General features: G+C 32.3%; 2 protein-coding genes across 2 annotated transcripts; both read right to left on the bottom strand.

Moving 5' to 3' along the window:
- Positions 1-10,175: 10,175 nt before the first annotated feature.
- On the bottom strand, positions 10,176-10,640 carry LOC110273602 (zinc finger BED domain-containing protein RICESLEEPER 2-like). Its single transcript, XM_021126797.1, has one exon. The coding sequence runs from the start codon at positions 10,638-10,640 to the stop codon at positions 10,176-10,178; it is 465 nt and encodes a 154-aa protein (XP_020982456.1).
- Positions 10,641-11,906: 1,266 nt separating this feature from the next.
- On the bottom strand, positions 11,907-12,329 carry LOC110273601 (uncharacterized). The gene has a single exon (XM_021126796.1). The coding sequence runs from the start codon at positions 12,327-12,329 to the stop codon at positions 11,907-11,909; it is 423 nt and encodes a 140-aa protein (XP_020982455.1).
- Positions 12,330-16,260: the final 3,931 nt, after the last annotated feature.

Genomic DNA, 16,260 nt, shown 5'->3' with positions numbered 1-16,260 from the left:
AAAATATTTTTTATAAATTATATATAATAAAAAATATACTTAAAAAAGAAAAATTATGTACAAATTTTTTGTCCAATAAAAAAATTCGCTGCTATAATGGATTTACCATGTCCTATAATTGACGCATAAATGGCACCAAAAATCTCTTATTGGTGGATTTTTTTCGTCCCGACACTAATTAGCGGCGGATTTTCTGTTTGTGTTTTCAATGAATTGTCGAGTCTGAGTTGATGATTATCGTCGGATTTAATCTGACGGTATATCCATCGATAGGCTTTTTATTTTTTATTTTTTTAGCATAGTTTAGCCACAACTAACCATCAAATCAAAAATCTAAAATTAGCATAAATTAACAAATTATTTTATTAAAGCTAGATTTGAGGTCAGGATATTACCAAGCTAGATTTCAGGTGATGAGCCTAAGACCAAGTGTGTCACGAGGTATGGATCGTCTGAGTGGTTGGTGATGTCTTTTCTCTTAACCAATGCTCCTGCAATCTTTTGTACTTTGATGAACGTGATCTTTCGTCTTTATCTTGATCGGTTTATAGTAGTCTACTTGGATGACATTGTTGTCTATAATAGTACCTTAGAGGAACATATAGAACACTTACGAACCGTGTTCAAAATCTTACGAGAGAATAACCTATATGTGAAAAAGAAAAAGTCTTTCTTTGCAAGGGACGAAGTCCACTTTTTGGGTCACATCATTAAAGATGGAACCCTCTGCATGGATCAAGAAAAGGTGAAGACTATCAAAGAGCGGGAGCCGCCAAATAAGGTATCTAAATTGAGATCGTTCCTTGGGTTGGCCAATTACTATCGAAGGTTTATTAAGGGATACTCTACCAAGGCTACACCATTAACTAATCTTCTTAAGAAGAATCACTTTTGGGAATGGTTAAAGAAGTGTCAAAAAGCCTTGGATGAGTTCAAGGCTGCTATCACAAAAGGACCAGTACTAGCACTGCCCGACTACTCAAATATCTTTGAAGGCTACACTGATGCTTCTGACTACGCTATTGGAGGGGTTCTGATGCAAGAAAGACATCCTATTGCCTTTGAAAGTTGCAAGTTGAATGATACAGAGAAGCGATACACCATCCAAGAGAAGGAGATGACTGCAGTGGTGCATTGTCTAAGAACTTGGCATCACTACTTGCTTGGTTCACACTTCATTGTTAAGACAGACAATGTGGCTACAAGCTACTTCCAAACTCATAAGAAGTTAAACTCCAAAAGACTAGGTGGCAAGATTTCTTAGCTGAGTTTGATTTCGAATTTGAATACAAGTCAGGCAAGACTAATGTGGTCGCAGATGCGCTAAGCCACAAGGCTGACTTGGCAGCTATTTCATGGTCAAAGGAGACATTATGCATACTACCAAGGAAGGGTTGCATCATGATCTATTAGTAAAAAATTTTGTGGAGTTAGCTAGAGAAGGTAAGACCAAAAGATTTTGTCTAGAAGATGACCTTCTCTACACCAACGAGAGAAGACTATACATCCCTAAATGAGAAAATCTAAGAAGAAAGTTGGTGAGAGAAAGCCACGATACCAAGTGGACTGGTCACCAAGGTCAGCGAAGAATGTGGTGAAGGTCACTAAGGTATAGAGTTTTTCAAACTTCTTGGATCAGAACTTCACTTCTCGACAAGCTTCCATCCTTAAACTGATGGGTAGACGAAGAGAGTGAATGCCTTACTCGAGTGTTAATTGAGACATTTTGTAAGCACTAATTAGAAGGATGATGGTAATCAGTGCCTTACTCGACTCAAAGTGGCATTCAAATAGGTTTCAAACACTAAAATTTAATCAAAACTCAACAACTTCATATCTAAAGTAAATAGAAAATACAGAAAAGATGCTCACACATCATTGTTTCATTCAATTTCAAATAATTTATGTGGCTGATGAAGCTAGTATATAAGAAATGTTTTGGTGACCTACCATCAAACTAGAGTACAAGCCTCACTTATCGAATTATATGTTGGGTTCGAGGAAATCAAAGATGTTGATTTTTCAGAACCCAACATAGACGGGATGAGTTAGAATATTGAAAATGATGTGAAGAGTTTGAAGGTAATTATGAAATTATTGGTCCAACCTTCTCCTGACGTCACCGGTTGTCCAATCTTTATGTTACTCAATAGCTAGTTGATAATCATTCCACTTGGCATATTATATGAACCCATATTTTTATAAAAATTCGGACATAACCTCTCCTAAAAGTGGACTTAACCACCTTTAAAAGTTCTCTCAATTCATAAAACATTTGAACCATTAACCATAATATCATGAAATTAAGCAATAACTTATTCGTAATATATAAGTTACTACAGCAAAAATCACTAAATCCACGTCTTAGCTAAATTTTACCTACGAGTGAGTGAAAAGCTGGTATCCATCGATAGTGGTCCTATTGATGACATCCATATCCAGCCCACGCAAAGAGCAATGCCAGAGGACCATCGATGTCCTTGCAATCATACCTTATGACTGACATAAGGATCAATACATGTGTGAAAGGCAAGATGAACCCCAACTAAACTTATGTATCCAGGCTTTTACTAATAACGTCGTTTCAAATAGACACTGTGACATTTCAAATAAATTTTTCTACTTATTTGGTCAGTTAAATGTTGGCACCTCTTTAAGGTGCAGAACCATGCCATCTTGATTCCGCTTCCTCTATGGCGGTTCGGGCCAGGAGCACTACCAAATTGGGCCATACACTCATTCTATAACCTACTTGTGCTGTGGTCAGGTGATCCAGTCACTGGAAAGCCGTGAGTTTGGAGTTTGAAAATCATGCCAGCATCCTCTAAGGTAATCGTGCACTCACCATGTGAAAGATGAAACGTGTGCGTCTCAAGACGCCACCTTTCAACCCATGCGTCTATAGTCGGACTGTAAGAAATGATCCTCCCAATCTGAGATATATGATAGAACCTGCTCTCTCTGAGTTGTTCTTCCACCTTAACATCATATAAGTCTATTTGATTTAAGTGTCTCGTGTTAAAACTTCTTGAACCCTAAAAATAAAAGTAATAATTAACAAACAATAATTAGAACTAGTCAATAATTATTATTATTAAATTAATACTCAGCTTAGTAACAAATATAACTAATAATTACTAAATTTTTATGGATTCATATAATTTATAATTACTAACTGAATTATTAATTATTAAGCATCACAGTAAACACAAAAATTACTTACATATATAGGATGTTAAAGATATTTTGATATATGCTCGTTAGCATGTGTGATGTCACGTTTTTTCATTTTCATCTTTAACTATACAATAAAAAAACATATGAACCATTAATGATAATTATATCTTATTTACTGGTGATTAATCTTCTATAATTATTATTTGAAAACATATATTGTAAATTAATAATAAATAATTAAAACACTAATAAAAATTTTGTTTTATTGTTAAATATTTTAAATAAACAATAATCTATTAAAAATAATCCTAAACATTAATATTAATAATTCTAATTTTTTATTTTTAGAAACAAAACTAAAATTACTGAAAACATATGCTAACAATTAATAACCTTAATTCTATTTTTTAATAAATAATTAGAATACTACAACAAATTTGGTTTTATTATTAAATATTTAATATAAACAATAATTTAATAAAAATATGCCCTAAACATTAATTTAATAATTATTTTTTTAAACACATTCCAAATAAAACTTAAATTAGTGAGAATATATGCTAACAATTAATAATATTAATTATTTTTAATAAATAATTAAAATACTAAAAAATCCAGTTTTATTATTAAATACTAATAATTCTATTTTTCTTTTTTTAAAAAACCTTCCAAATAAAATTAAAATGAGCAAAAGTATATGCTAACAATTAATAATATCAATTATATTTTTTAAATAAATAATTAAAATACTAAAAAAGATTCAGTTTTATTATTACATATTTCATACAAAACTAAAATAACTAAACTAATCATAAATAATAATCAAGGGTAATATATATTGTAATAAATTTTTCAAACCTAAACAACTAAAAACATATACTAACAACTATTTATTAAAGAAATAAACCTGTTGTTGAAAAAAATATTTTAAATAAAATTAAAATTACTAAAATATATACTAATAATTAATTAATAATGTATTCTAACAACAATTAACTAATACTAACACTAGTACTACTACAATTACAAAAACAAAATTGTATTTTTTAATTACTTGTAATAAACTGACAAGTATTTTATTTATTTAGTATTAATCAACAACAAAATAATATTAAGAAATAATAAACTATGCTTTTCTATAATGTTTTCAGCTTAAAACAAATTAATAATAACAATAACTATATATTAACCCGACAAATAAAGTGACTACAACTTACCTTGGTCACACGAAGGTAGAATAGAAAACTTCATTTGTTGTCCCAACAGCGATGTTTTCTTTAATGATGGGGTGAGGAGTAAAAATTTTGAAAGTGGTTTGTTGTTGTTGCTGAAGAATTGAAAGGGACCAAAGAGAAAACAATAAGAAGAGAATTGTTTTTGCTGGGGAGGTTAAGTAAGGGAGAAGAGAGCTATGTGTCGTTCATGTAGAACAAAACGTTATTGATGTTTTGCTCAAAATGTCGCCAATATTTTTGTAGTTAACGACACTGTCGTTTTTTTGCGTGTCAGACAACGCTTCTACAACGATGTTAAACATGCCAATAGACTCATTTCTTGGCCAATCTCTCCTAATGGACCAATATTTATTAAAAAAAAGTTAGATTAAAACCCATACTTATAATGTATTTTTTACACATGTAAAAAAAATATCGAACTTCTCACCATATACTTTTGCTATTGTTAGTTATTCTATTGCGTAGTAGTTACCAATTATGTGTTTAATTTTATATGTATATATAGGAGTTAATACTCAAAATGGTTCTTGAAATTTCAATTGACTCAATTTGAACCCTCAAATTTTAATAAGTGACTCATGTTAGTCTTTCTGTTAATTTGCATTAACAGAATGCTTACCTAGAATGTTAAGTGACACGTGAACCATTACGTGGGCTGATAAGACTGTGTTGACATGGGAAAAAAATTAGTTTAGGCTCAGTTTAGCCCCTTTTAATGAACATAAAACCTAATAATGAATCCATACTTGACAATATATTTTGAATTGATTTGAGTGGATTTCATCATATAAACTCATATTTATTCATCTAAATAGCATGCTTTTGAGATTTCTTCTTAAATTGTGCTTGAAAGTGAAAACATGTTCTTTTGTGCTTAATTTAGTCAATTTTTATTCACTTTAATCCCATTTGGTACCTTGATGTATTTGTTAAGTGATTTCAGGTTTCCAAGGCAAGTATGGGTTGAAGAAGTGAGGAAAAGAGCATGCAAAAAGGAAGAAACTATGAAGAAATGGAGTTTGAACATTCCAGCATCCGTGCGTGCGCACAAGCGACGCGTGCGTACGCACAAGCGCAAGCTCAGCGATGCGTATGCGTGACCCACATGTACGCGTGAGAATGATTTTTGCCAGGTAATGCGTACGCGTGACCCGTGTCACGTGAGCTCATTAATTGCAAATTGTTGGGGATGAATTCTAGGCCTCCAAAATCCAGTCCAACTCATTTCTGGAGCTATTTGAGGCTAAAGTGAAGAGGAATGAAGGGGGTAATTAGGTTTAGCTTTTACCATGTTTTAGAGTAGTTTCTAGAGAGAGAAGCTCTCCCCTCTCTCTAGAATTAGAATTTCTTAATTTAATTTCTTGTAATTTCTCTTTTTAATTCTTGTTTTCATTTACTTTTCCTTGTCATTTATTATTATTGCATCTTTGTTCTTTTCCTCTATTTGTTATTTTATTTCTTTTGTTCTTTTATGTTTATGATACTTTGTTATTTTAATTTACTTTTAATGCAATTTATGTTTTGTGTTCCTTTATTGTTTAATAGGGTTGTTATTATGATTTTCTTGCTTTTGGTAGTTGTAGAATTTATTATTTCTTGTCATTTTACTATGTTTTTCTTTTATACCTTCCAAGTGTTTGATAAAATACTTGGTTGGATTTTTACTCAGTTTTTCTTTACTCTTGGTTGGGAAATTAGGTAGTTTGGGTGAACTTGAGTGGTGGATATCCATTCCACATTGTGTGAAGATTATTAATTAATTTGGTTTCCACTAACTCTAAGCCTCTCATTAATAGAGTTGGCTAGGATTTGTGGATTTAATTATGCCTTTTTGACTAATTCTCGAAGTTAGGATTGACTAATTGGAATTAATTCACACACAATTACGATGTTTGTGGTCCATAACTAGGATAGGAATCCTTAATTACCCACTTCTTGCCAAGAGCCCTTTTTAGTATTAGAATTCCCTTTGCATTGCATTCAATTGCTTTTGATCTTTAATTACTTGCATGTTCATTTAATTTCTTGCATTTTAATTCCTTGTATCTTATAATCAAAACCCCAAAAATACACCTATAGCCAATAATTGATCACTTAATTGCAACTTCTAGGAAAGACGACCCGGAATTTAAAATTCTCAGTTAATTATTTGATTTGGATTGTGACATCTTTAGATTTAAATTTGATTGGGAGTTAGTTGTTGATCTAGACTATACTTACAATGATGGAATTCTATTTTGTGAAAATCTAGATCAACGATAAATTCCTTACATTACCTAACAAGTGACAAAGTCCCAAATTGAGATCATTGTTTGGATGTTGGAGAAGATGGTGGAGAGTACCAGCTAAAGTTTTGGAAACTACAAAGGTCTCATATAATGTTAGTACCTAGAAGCAGCCATGAACACAAGTGATATCATCATTTTCCATCCATTGATGTTGAGGCTGTAAAGAAACAAGACTTGTCCAAAGTCCATTGCAATTTATACGCCAAATCAATAAATCTAACAACACAATATAGTGACCAACATATGAATTCTAATGAATTAATGTTTAAGAAATTACCATATAGACAGAGCATCGATTTCCACCTCTGCATTTCTCAAGTTACCTGTCAAAAGAACCAATATTTTGTTGTGTCATAGCTCAAGAACGCAATAATGATGTTCTTGTTTTGCGACTGCAGGAATGTCTAGGTGTGAAGGATACGATAAAGGCAAACATGATAGGAATTGACCAAAGTGAAATGGTTCCTACTACTTGTGCTATGGTTTCCTCTTGACCCAAGAGGCTTAAAATTGGGGTGGTGAAGATGAACACTAAAAGAAGAATCGATGAAGTTATGAATAAAATAATCCATGATCTTTGAAGGTACACTCCCATCATGCGATATTCATTTACAGTGTATGCTTGACCACACAGTGTTAACAAAGTACTCGTCATTCCTAACTGCAATAATTGTCATTAAAAACATAAATAATATCGGAGGAGGAACTTAGTAGTGTGAATAGGGACCATATTATGATTGTAATTGTATTTACAGTACAAACATGTCAAGACAATTCAACAAAATAAATTCATAGCATAGTTAAATTGAAACACAAAATACAAATAAAAAGCACAGATAAAACCCTTAAAGTAACATCATTTTGATTGTTCTGATAGCAGAAGTTCAAAAACTTGAAATGTTTTTTTTCATGTCAGAAAATAACAGGAATCACTATTGATTGATAGCAAAAGTTGAAGCATGCCCAAAAATATTACAGAAAAAAAAAGAAATTAAATTTTAATTAATGAAACAGAGAAAAATCCTCCAGATTTCTTTTAACACAAATATTTTTCCATTCCCAAAATAAAAATTAAAAAAAAAAGAGAGAAGAAGCTCTTTTTGTCAAATTTATTTAATTAAAAATAATGAAAATTTTAGCAAGCTGCTAAACCTAATCCATTTGAGCATCAAATAGTGAAATCAATGGCCTATAAATCCTAATCAAGAGAAGACACAAAATATAATATTGAACACAAACGTAGAATGGTTATGTTACTAACCTTTTTGGGAAAAACGGTGGTGCACACGTTGTTCTTCCTCGTCCTAGTAAACGGGAACGCGTGCGACGAACTTTGCTGGCAACATTGATCTTCCACAGTATGGTGTATGAGTGAGAATGAAAAAGAAGAAGAAGAGTTTCCTTCTTTGAGTGATTTGATCATAGATGATGAAGTGTAATTGAATTTTAGATCCAAAATGGCTAAAACGATGTCGTCTGAAGAGAGATTACACACCAAGGAAAAAAACGATGTTGTTTAATAAGGTTAGGTATCAGGTCCACATCTCTCTTAACGTTTTAGGTATGCATTCTATTAATGGAGATTAACAGAAGGGCTAACGTGAGTCACTTATTAAAACCTGGGGGTTCAAATTGAGTCAATTGAAATTTTAGGAGCCAATTTGAGACTACCAACAAATTTCAGGGATCATTTGAGTATTAACTCGTGTATATAGATTTTAAAATATTAAACTTACCTAAATTCCCTTTACATTAGTTATAATATATTAACAAGCATTTTTTAAAATTGAGAAATTAACAAGATTTAATAGGAGTATAATTAACAAACGGCATTAATATTTTCTAAAATTTTAATAATTCTGTTAGGTGTACATTAAAATCAGTTCTAAAATTAACTATTATTGTAGAATACAGTGTTAAAATATAAAATACATATTAAAATGAGTTAAAATACATATGTATTTATACACAAATATATAATAGCTAATTTTAGTAACTGATTTTGATGTGCACAAAGTATTTTTAAGTTTTTAAATAAATAAGCATTTGTAGAAAATTTAAGACTTTAAAATTAGTTAATTAAGTATTTGAACAATTTTACAGTTTTAAAATTGTTTAAAAACAAAAATTGAAACTATTACTCTTCATCATAAAATGAATCTTACTTTTACAAAACAATGTAGCTATACATCCAAGTTTTTTTGCAACCAAGTCTAACTAAGTTAGTCCAAACTCAATAAAAACCACTTTCATTATACCAGTATGTACACACGCGCGTTTCAATAACACAAACATATCCTCCTTCGTCTTCGCACTCCTTCTTTTTCGCGTTCTTCCTTCTTCTTTTTCGCTTTCCTTCTCCTCCTTCTTCTTCGCATTTCTTCTTATTTTTTACGTGTTTTCTCTCAATCATCATTCTTTTATTATTGCTGTTGTCGATCGCTTTGCTTTTTTCTTTTCCTCCTTTTGATTAAGGTTCATTTGGATCCAAAAATGAATTCGAAGTGTTTTTGTTGATGATTGAGTCTTTTTGACTATTTGTTCAAAATTGAACTAATTTCAATTTATTTGTGAATTAATTGAGATTCACTTGATACTACTGATAAGTATTAACTAAATTTTTTATTCCTTAAGTAATTTTGGTTCATTTCTTTGTTTAATCGAGATTCATTTGGATCCAGAAATAAATTGTATGTATTTTTGTTGATGATTGAGTCTTTTTGACTACTTGTTCAAAACTAAACTAATTTCGGTTCATTTGTGAACTAATTGAGGTTCACTTGATTCTGCTGTTAAGTATTGACCAAGTTTTTTATTTCTTAAATATTTCGGTTCATTTATTAGTAGGGATGGCAACGGGTCTCCATGGGGGCGGGAACATGCCCCCGCCCCCGCCCCCAATATCTGTCCCCGTCCCCGCCCCGTCCCCATGACGGGTAACAGGGACCCCGTATCCGCCGGGGACCTGGGTCTCCGCGGATATTCGCGAATTTTTGTAAAAATTAATAAAAATTAAAAAAAAAATGAAAAAAAATTAGAGAAAATCAAAGATAATCCTCAATTGTCATTACAAACATAAGATCCATAGTCTTTAAAGACTTAAATAGCAATAACAATAAACATAATAATTTAAACATATCTATAAATAACCAAATATTACATAAATAACTAACCATATTCATAAACAACCAAATAAAGTTCATGACATCACATCATAAAAACATAATTCCACCATCTCAATATTCCTTTCATCCCGTAATGGTAGTGATGGTAGAATCCGACTTACTTGAATCCTACAGCAATAAGAAAATAATTTAAAGTTAAAATCATATAATAACTCAATAAGTCAATAATATAAAAACATAATATGTTATATGTAATTTAATAGTTTACTTACGTCAACATCCCCTTCAATGTTATGAATTGTGTAGCACTCAAATCCTATGTTCGTTGTGGTGCCAAGTTCATTCCAAAGTCAATCTTGATTACACATTAGAGTCTCTAATGTGTCCGGACGCAACCTACTACGATGTGGCGTAACAAATTGACCACCCGTACTAAATGAAGATTCAAAGGCAACGGTAGATATAGGAATCGCCAAAAAATCCCTAGCAATAGCTTGCAAAGTCAGAAACTTCGCTCCATTTGACTTCCACCAATTTAAGATATCAAAATTATGTTCAGTTTGTGGTACCGGTCTCTCTTCAAGATAATAATCCAACTCACTCTTTGTATCAATAAATGCGGATTCCTCACTTACATGTGCAGCAAAATAAGCTTGCCAATCTTCATGACTGAACTTCCTCCCTTTTGACTTAAAGAAATTGATGGTGGTGGCGGCATATCTAATTGAGCAGCTTGGTCTCTCTCTATTCCCTTTGTTGCATATTCTAAAACTAAATCTTGCACTACCCTTTTCACTTGACCAATTACAACACATGCCTCCGTCTCACCATATATTTTACGAAAAAAAAAATTCAACAAATACATCTTGTACCTAGGATCCAAAAGAGTCCCAATAGCCATAACTGTAGTAATCACACCCTAATACTTTTCAAACTTAGTTATCATACTAGTAGCCATCATTTCAATTATCTCATTTTCACAATATTTCCACTCCATCAAAGCCAACTTAATTACACAAAGCTTAGAAAAATAAAGATTTGATGTAGGATAAGTTGTTCCAGAAAACAATTCAGTCACATAAAAAAATATCCTCAATCTTTGAAAAATCTCATCTGCCATATCCCAATCCTTCTCACTAGGCAAAGATTTATATTGACTCTCACGCAATGACAATCTTTCAAATACATCTCTATACATAATTGCAACTTCAAGCATAAAAAATGTTGAATTCCACCTAGTTTTACAATCAATACAAAGATTTTTTGTGTAGGGTATTTTAAGTTGCGCACATGTTTTCTTAAATTTTTCTTCTCTTTTAGGTGTTGCAGTCCAATAATGAACACTATCCCTCACCCTTTCAATAGCATGTGAAATAAGTTGTAACCCATCCTTGACAATCAAATTTAATATATGCGCACAACATCGCATGTGAAATAATTTACCACCTAAGATGAAGTTTCTATGTGACATTTTAGTCAAAATATTATCAATCATAACGTCATTAGTACTGCAATTATCAATAGTCAAAGTGGATACCTTCCTATCAAGATTCCAATCCATCAAACAATCCACAAGAACCTCTTAAAGTACCTCAGCCGTGTGGGGAGCCGGCACATATATAAACATGTAATGATAATTTAGTACAATTATAAACAAGACAGCTTTGCAATTGTATACAAGAACATATCGCAATTATATGAGTAAGACAGCTTTGCAATTATATAAACATTCGGAAGTACCTATAATAATAATATTATTACCTCACAAGACGGCTTTGCAATTTCCAAGAATCATCAATGTAATGAGCCGTGATTGCCATATAACCTTTGTTTTGGTTGCTTGCTGTCCACATATCAGTCGTAATTGCAATTTGACTTTTATTACGCTCAAGGACATTCATTGTCTTCGATCTTTCATCATTGTAGAGCTTCAAGATGTCACTCTTTAAAGTGTTGCGAGTAATCACCTTGAAGAGAGGTTGCAAAGCATTGCAAAATCCTCAAAACCCAATGTGGTCCACAATGGATAGCGGATACTCGTGAAGACAAACCATAACTGATAACTCTTTCCTTGAATTTTCTTAGTCGAAGGTATATGCACCAACCACAACTGTTTTCCCACTAGTTGTTGGAGTTGTCTTCATCATACACTGTCTTATATCTCTAGTGGTGTGGAGCTTGCAGCTTTTGAAGTGATCACGCAAGTGCGAAGTGCCTTGTTTTGGGTCACCAAGTAGCTTCGATTTACAATAATTGCATTCAGCCTTTAATTTTCCCTTGATTTCCACAATCTTGAATTGATTCCACACTTCGAAGGTCAACTTCCTTTTTCGAACACCACTTGTAGAGTTTGTCGTTCCTTCATTAGTAGTTGTAGTATCCGTTGGGGGTTCTTGAGGTTGAGATTGAGGAGCCTCTTGTGTAGTTTGAATATTAGTGCCTATAGGTTCTTCCGATGGAGTACTCTTCTCATGAGTATTACTCAATGCATCCGAAGAAGACATTATATAAATCATGAAATATAAATCATGAATTAAAATCACATAAATCCAACTCAGATATTTTCATAATGAATTTTTTGTTGTATTAAACTAACAAATAAAATAATAAATTTCTATATTATGGACCACAAAGCCACAAACTAATAGACAAATTGGAATGTTAATGGAAAGTTAGGAACAGACTAGAGGAAAAAGGTGCAATAATTGATATTGACATTCAAACCATCGCCAGAAAAAAAAGGTTACTGACATAAAGGAATGTTAGGAACAGACTAGAGTACTTTTAAAGTGAATGTTATAAAAATCTTGTTACACAAATTCCAACTAACATAAAGGAACACTATTCGAGATTAATATAAAAAACAAAACATCTTACACTATTATCATGTCAAAGTAACAAATCAACATTTTTATTACCCAAAAAAAATCAACATTTTACAAATAATTTCTATCAAATCTGCATTGATGGAAAGAAAAAATTGTTTTCCATCTGATATACAAAACGCAAGTGTACTTCTGCAGTTTTATGTTGACCTAACTAAGTTGCCATTGGTAAATATTGAATCCAAACATAGAGAACCAAAATTCTTGAGCATTTTTCAATTTCTTGTTCATCTCGTTGATATAAAAAACTTGGGTTGCATCCTAAAAAAATTGATCACTTGCCAGATCTCATTGACCAAAATTGATTGCCATATCCATACAATAACTAATTAACTATCCTAAAACAAATCTGCTTAGCCAACATTTTCCCTACTGCTTACGAAATTGTCAATACTCAATAGGGGGATAATAATTCTCATGGATACTCCAAAAGAGATCGGCACCAAAAAACTGATTTCACTATCATTTCCTTTCCATTTTCATATGGCATTTGGGCATATGTATCTGCTAGAGGTTTGTTATGTCCCCCTTGAATTATATGACACAAATCTTTAAGCAGAGAGTGTATAAGTAGAGAAGCATAGAAACGAATTGAAGAGTATAATATGGGAATTGGAAATTTTGTTTCATAAACACTGTTGGGTTTAATCTGCTCAGATCTTGAAATATAAATTACACAACCAGAAATTCATAGTCGAAAATTCATTAACCTAATCAGAAATTCACAAATTAGTTAACCTAATCAGAAATTCACAAATTCAAAACTCAAAAATCCAGAAATTAAAAACACATAAATTCCTTACCCTAATTCAGAAATCTAATTTCAGAAAAGAGGATGGAAGACCAGCGAAGACCAGGGCTAACATACCTGAACCTGACGGAGAAAAGGGAAAGGAAGACCAGCGAAGACCGGCGATGCGAAGAGGAAGACCCGCGGCGGTGAGATCGACTGCCTCGACACCTTCAGTGAGCGAACCGAGCCACTCAAGGGATCTGGGGTGAGAGGCGGGGCGGGGACCTCTATCCCCGCCCCCGCCCCGTTTATTTTACGGGGCCCCGTCCCCCGTCCCCGCGGGTAGAAAAAATTTCCCATACCTGCTCCCCGATGGGTAAATCCCCGCAGGTACCCACCCCGCCGGGGATTTTCGCCATGCCTATTTATTAGTTTATTTGAGATTCATTTGGATCCAAAAATGAATTTGATGTGTTTCTTTTAATTATTGAGTCTTTTTTACTTTTTGTTCAAAACTAAACTAATTGAATGGAATGGAGTGAAATCTAATGCAATTAAATAAAGTGATCATGAATAATTTCATTTCTCTTTGTTAAAAAATTTGGTCAATACTTAACAGCAGCATCAAGTGAACCTCAATTAGCACACAAATGAACCAAAATTAGTACAAATTTTAACAAATAGTCAAAAAGACTCAATCATTAACAAAAACACATCGAATTTATTTCTAGATCCAAATGAACCTCAATTAAACTAAGAAATAAACCAAAATTACTTAAAGAATAAAAAATTTGGTCAATACTTATCTGCAGCATCAAGTGAACCTCAATTAATACACAAATGAAGCAAAATAAACTAAGAAATGAACCAAAATTATTTAATGATAGCATCAGAGAAAATCAGAACCAATAAAAATGTTAGCAAAATATTAGCGTTATTGGTGATGAGATAACGAAAGAGAAATATAACGAAGAAGAAGAAGAAGAAGAAGAAGAAGAAGAAGAAGAAGAAGAAGAAGAAGAAGAAGAAGAAGAAGAAGAAGAAGAAGAAGAAGAAGAAGAAGAAGAAGAAGAAGAAGAAGAAGAAGAAGAAGAAGAAGAAGAAGAAGAAGAAGAAGAAGAAGAAGAAGAAGAAGAAGAAGAAGAAGAAGAAGAAGAAGAAGAAGAAGAAGAAGGCGCATAATTTGAAAAGTAGTTATAACAATTTGGTTAGACATAGTTAAATATTTTACTCGAATATAGAGTTTTATTCTTTACACAATTGCTCGTAAGAATGCATATGAGTTGGGTTGGCTTAATTAGATTTGAACCCGACCTGAATATTTTATGGGACCTATCTTAAAGATTCGAATTTGATTCTAAAATTAATTTGAAATGAATTAAGTTAAATCAAATCAAATGGATATAGTTGTCATCTTAGCATTTTTATTAAAGAGTATAATTGAAATATATTTTAATATTAGGAGTAAAATTATTTTAAATTAAATATTAATATTTTTAAATTTTTCAAAAAAATCTAATATATATATATATATAATTAATTCGATAGGTCAAAGACTAATCTGTCGCAGATCTGAACTCTATTTAAGGATCTGTCGCTGGCCAATGAGTTATTGCATGCACAAGGTAGGATTCGAATCCCCGACACATACTTAAGGCTGCGTTTGTTTACAGAGACATGACACTGAGACAGGGACACAGAGATACAAAATCGTGTTTGGCAGAGGAGACATGGACAGAGACACTGAATTAGTGTATTTTATGTCCATCCTGACAGGAAGGACACATAGACACTAACAAGGGACACAATTTATTTTTTATTTTTTTCTTTCATTATTCTTGTTAATTTTTCATAATTAAATTTTTTATTATTAGGTTTTTCATCTCAAATTTTTTGAATGAAAAAAAATGAGAATAAATTGAATTTTCATAATTTGTTCTAGTTTATCGCTAAATAGAATACAAGAATACAAAGTTTTGTGTCTCTGTCCATCAGTGTCTTGTCTTGTCCTGTTCTCAGTGTCTTGTCCTATTTTATTCTCGAAAACAAACGCAGCCTAAGCGAATGAGTGAGCTTACCACCTTTTTTTTTTCATGGATATAATTCCTTTTTTTTTTCCTCTCTTCGGAGTGGGGATGGGCGTTTGGGTTTATAAACAGTCAAGAGCTATGAAGGGTAAAATTGTTGAAGAGGCCCAACATGCTTCAACAGTCACAAAAGGCCTAAGCTTGGCCCAAGCTTGATGTTTTCCGCTACGGCATCGTGTTCTCCGGTCTCTCCTTGAGTTATGCAACTGAGTTTAGTTGGACATAATTTTATTGACCAGTGCATCCAGCATTTTTTACACATTGTGATTCAAAATGTGTTATTTTCTACTTTGAGACGGCCTTTCAAATATGAAAGGCCCAAAATATGAATCCTGGATTAGAAATGAGGAAAAAGAAGTTACACGACCAAGAAAAACAATGCTTGAGGTAAGAATATATTTAATTTATCTAAGTACGCTGAATTTGTTGCATTGTCAGTCAATTTTCTTCATTTCTCATAACGGTCTCAATATTATTCTCATTTCATTTGATAGAATTTGATCGTTGATTCTTTTTCCAGCAAACATGGCATTTTATTTAGATTTTTCTGTAATTAAGAAGGGGAGAAAAAAAATCAGGACAAGAAACTCGGTTGCTTGCTCCCTCTGACGTTTATTCCATTTTGGTCAGGTTGCATTGTGATATAAATTTCATATATAATCATAATTGTTAAAATCAAATCACCAATCAAACGTTAGATCATTGGTAGAATTGAATGCTTTATTTTAAA

The sequence above is a fragment of the Arachis duranensis genome, chromosome 7 (genome assembly GCF_000817695.3).
Source record: "Arachis duranensis cultivar V14167 chromosome 7, aradu.V14167.gnm2.J7QH, whole genome shotgun sequence".
Lineage (NCBI taxonomy): Eukaryota > Viridiplantae > Streptophyta > Magnoliopsida > Fabales > Fabaceae > Arachis > Arachis duranensis.
The sequence above is the reverse complement of the archived record's forward strand: the minus strand, read 5'-3'. Positions and strand labels throughout refer to the sequence as shown.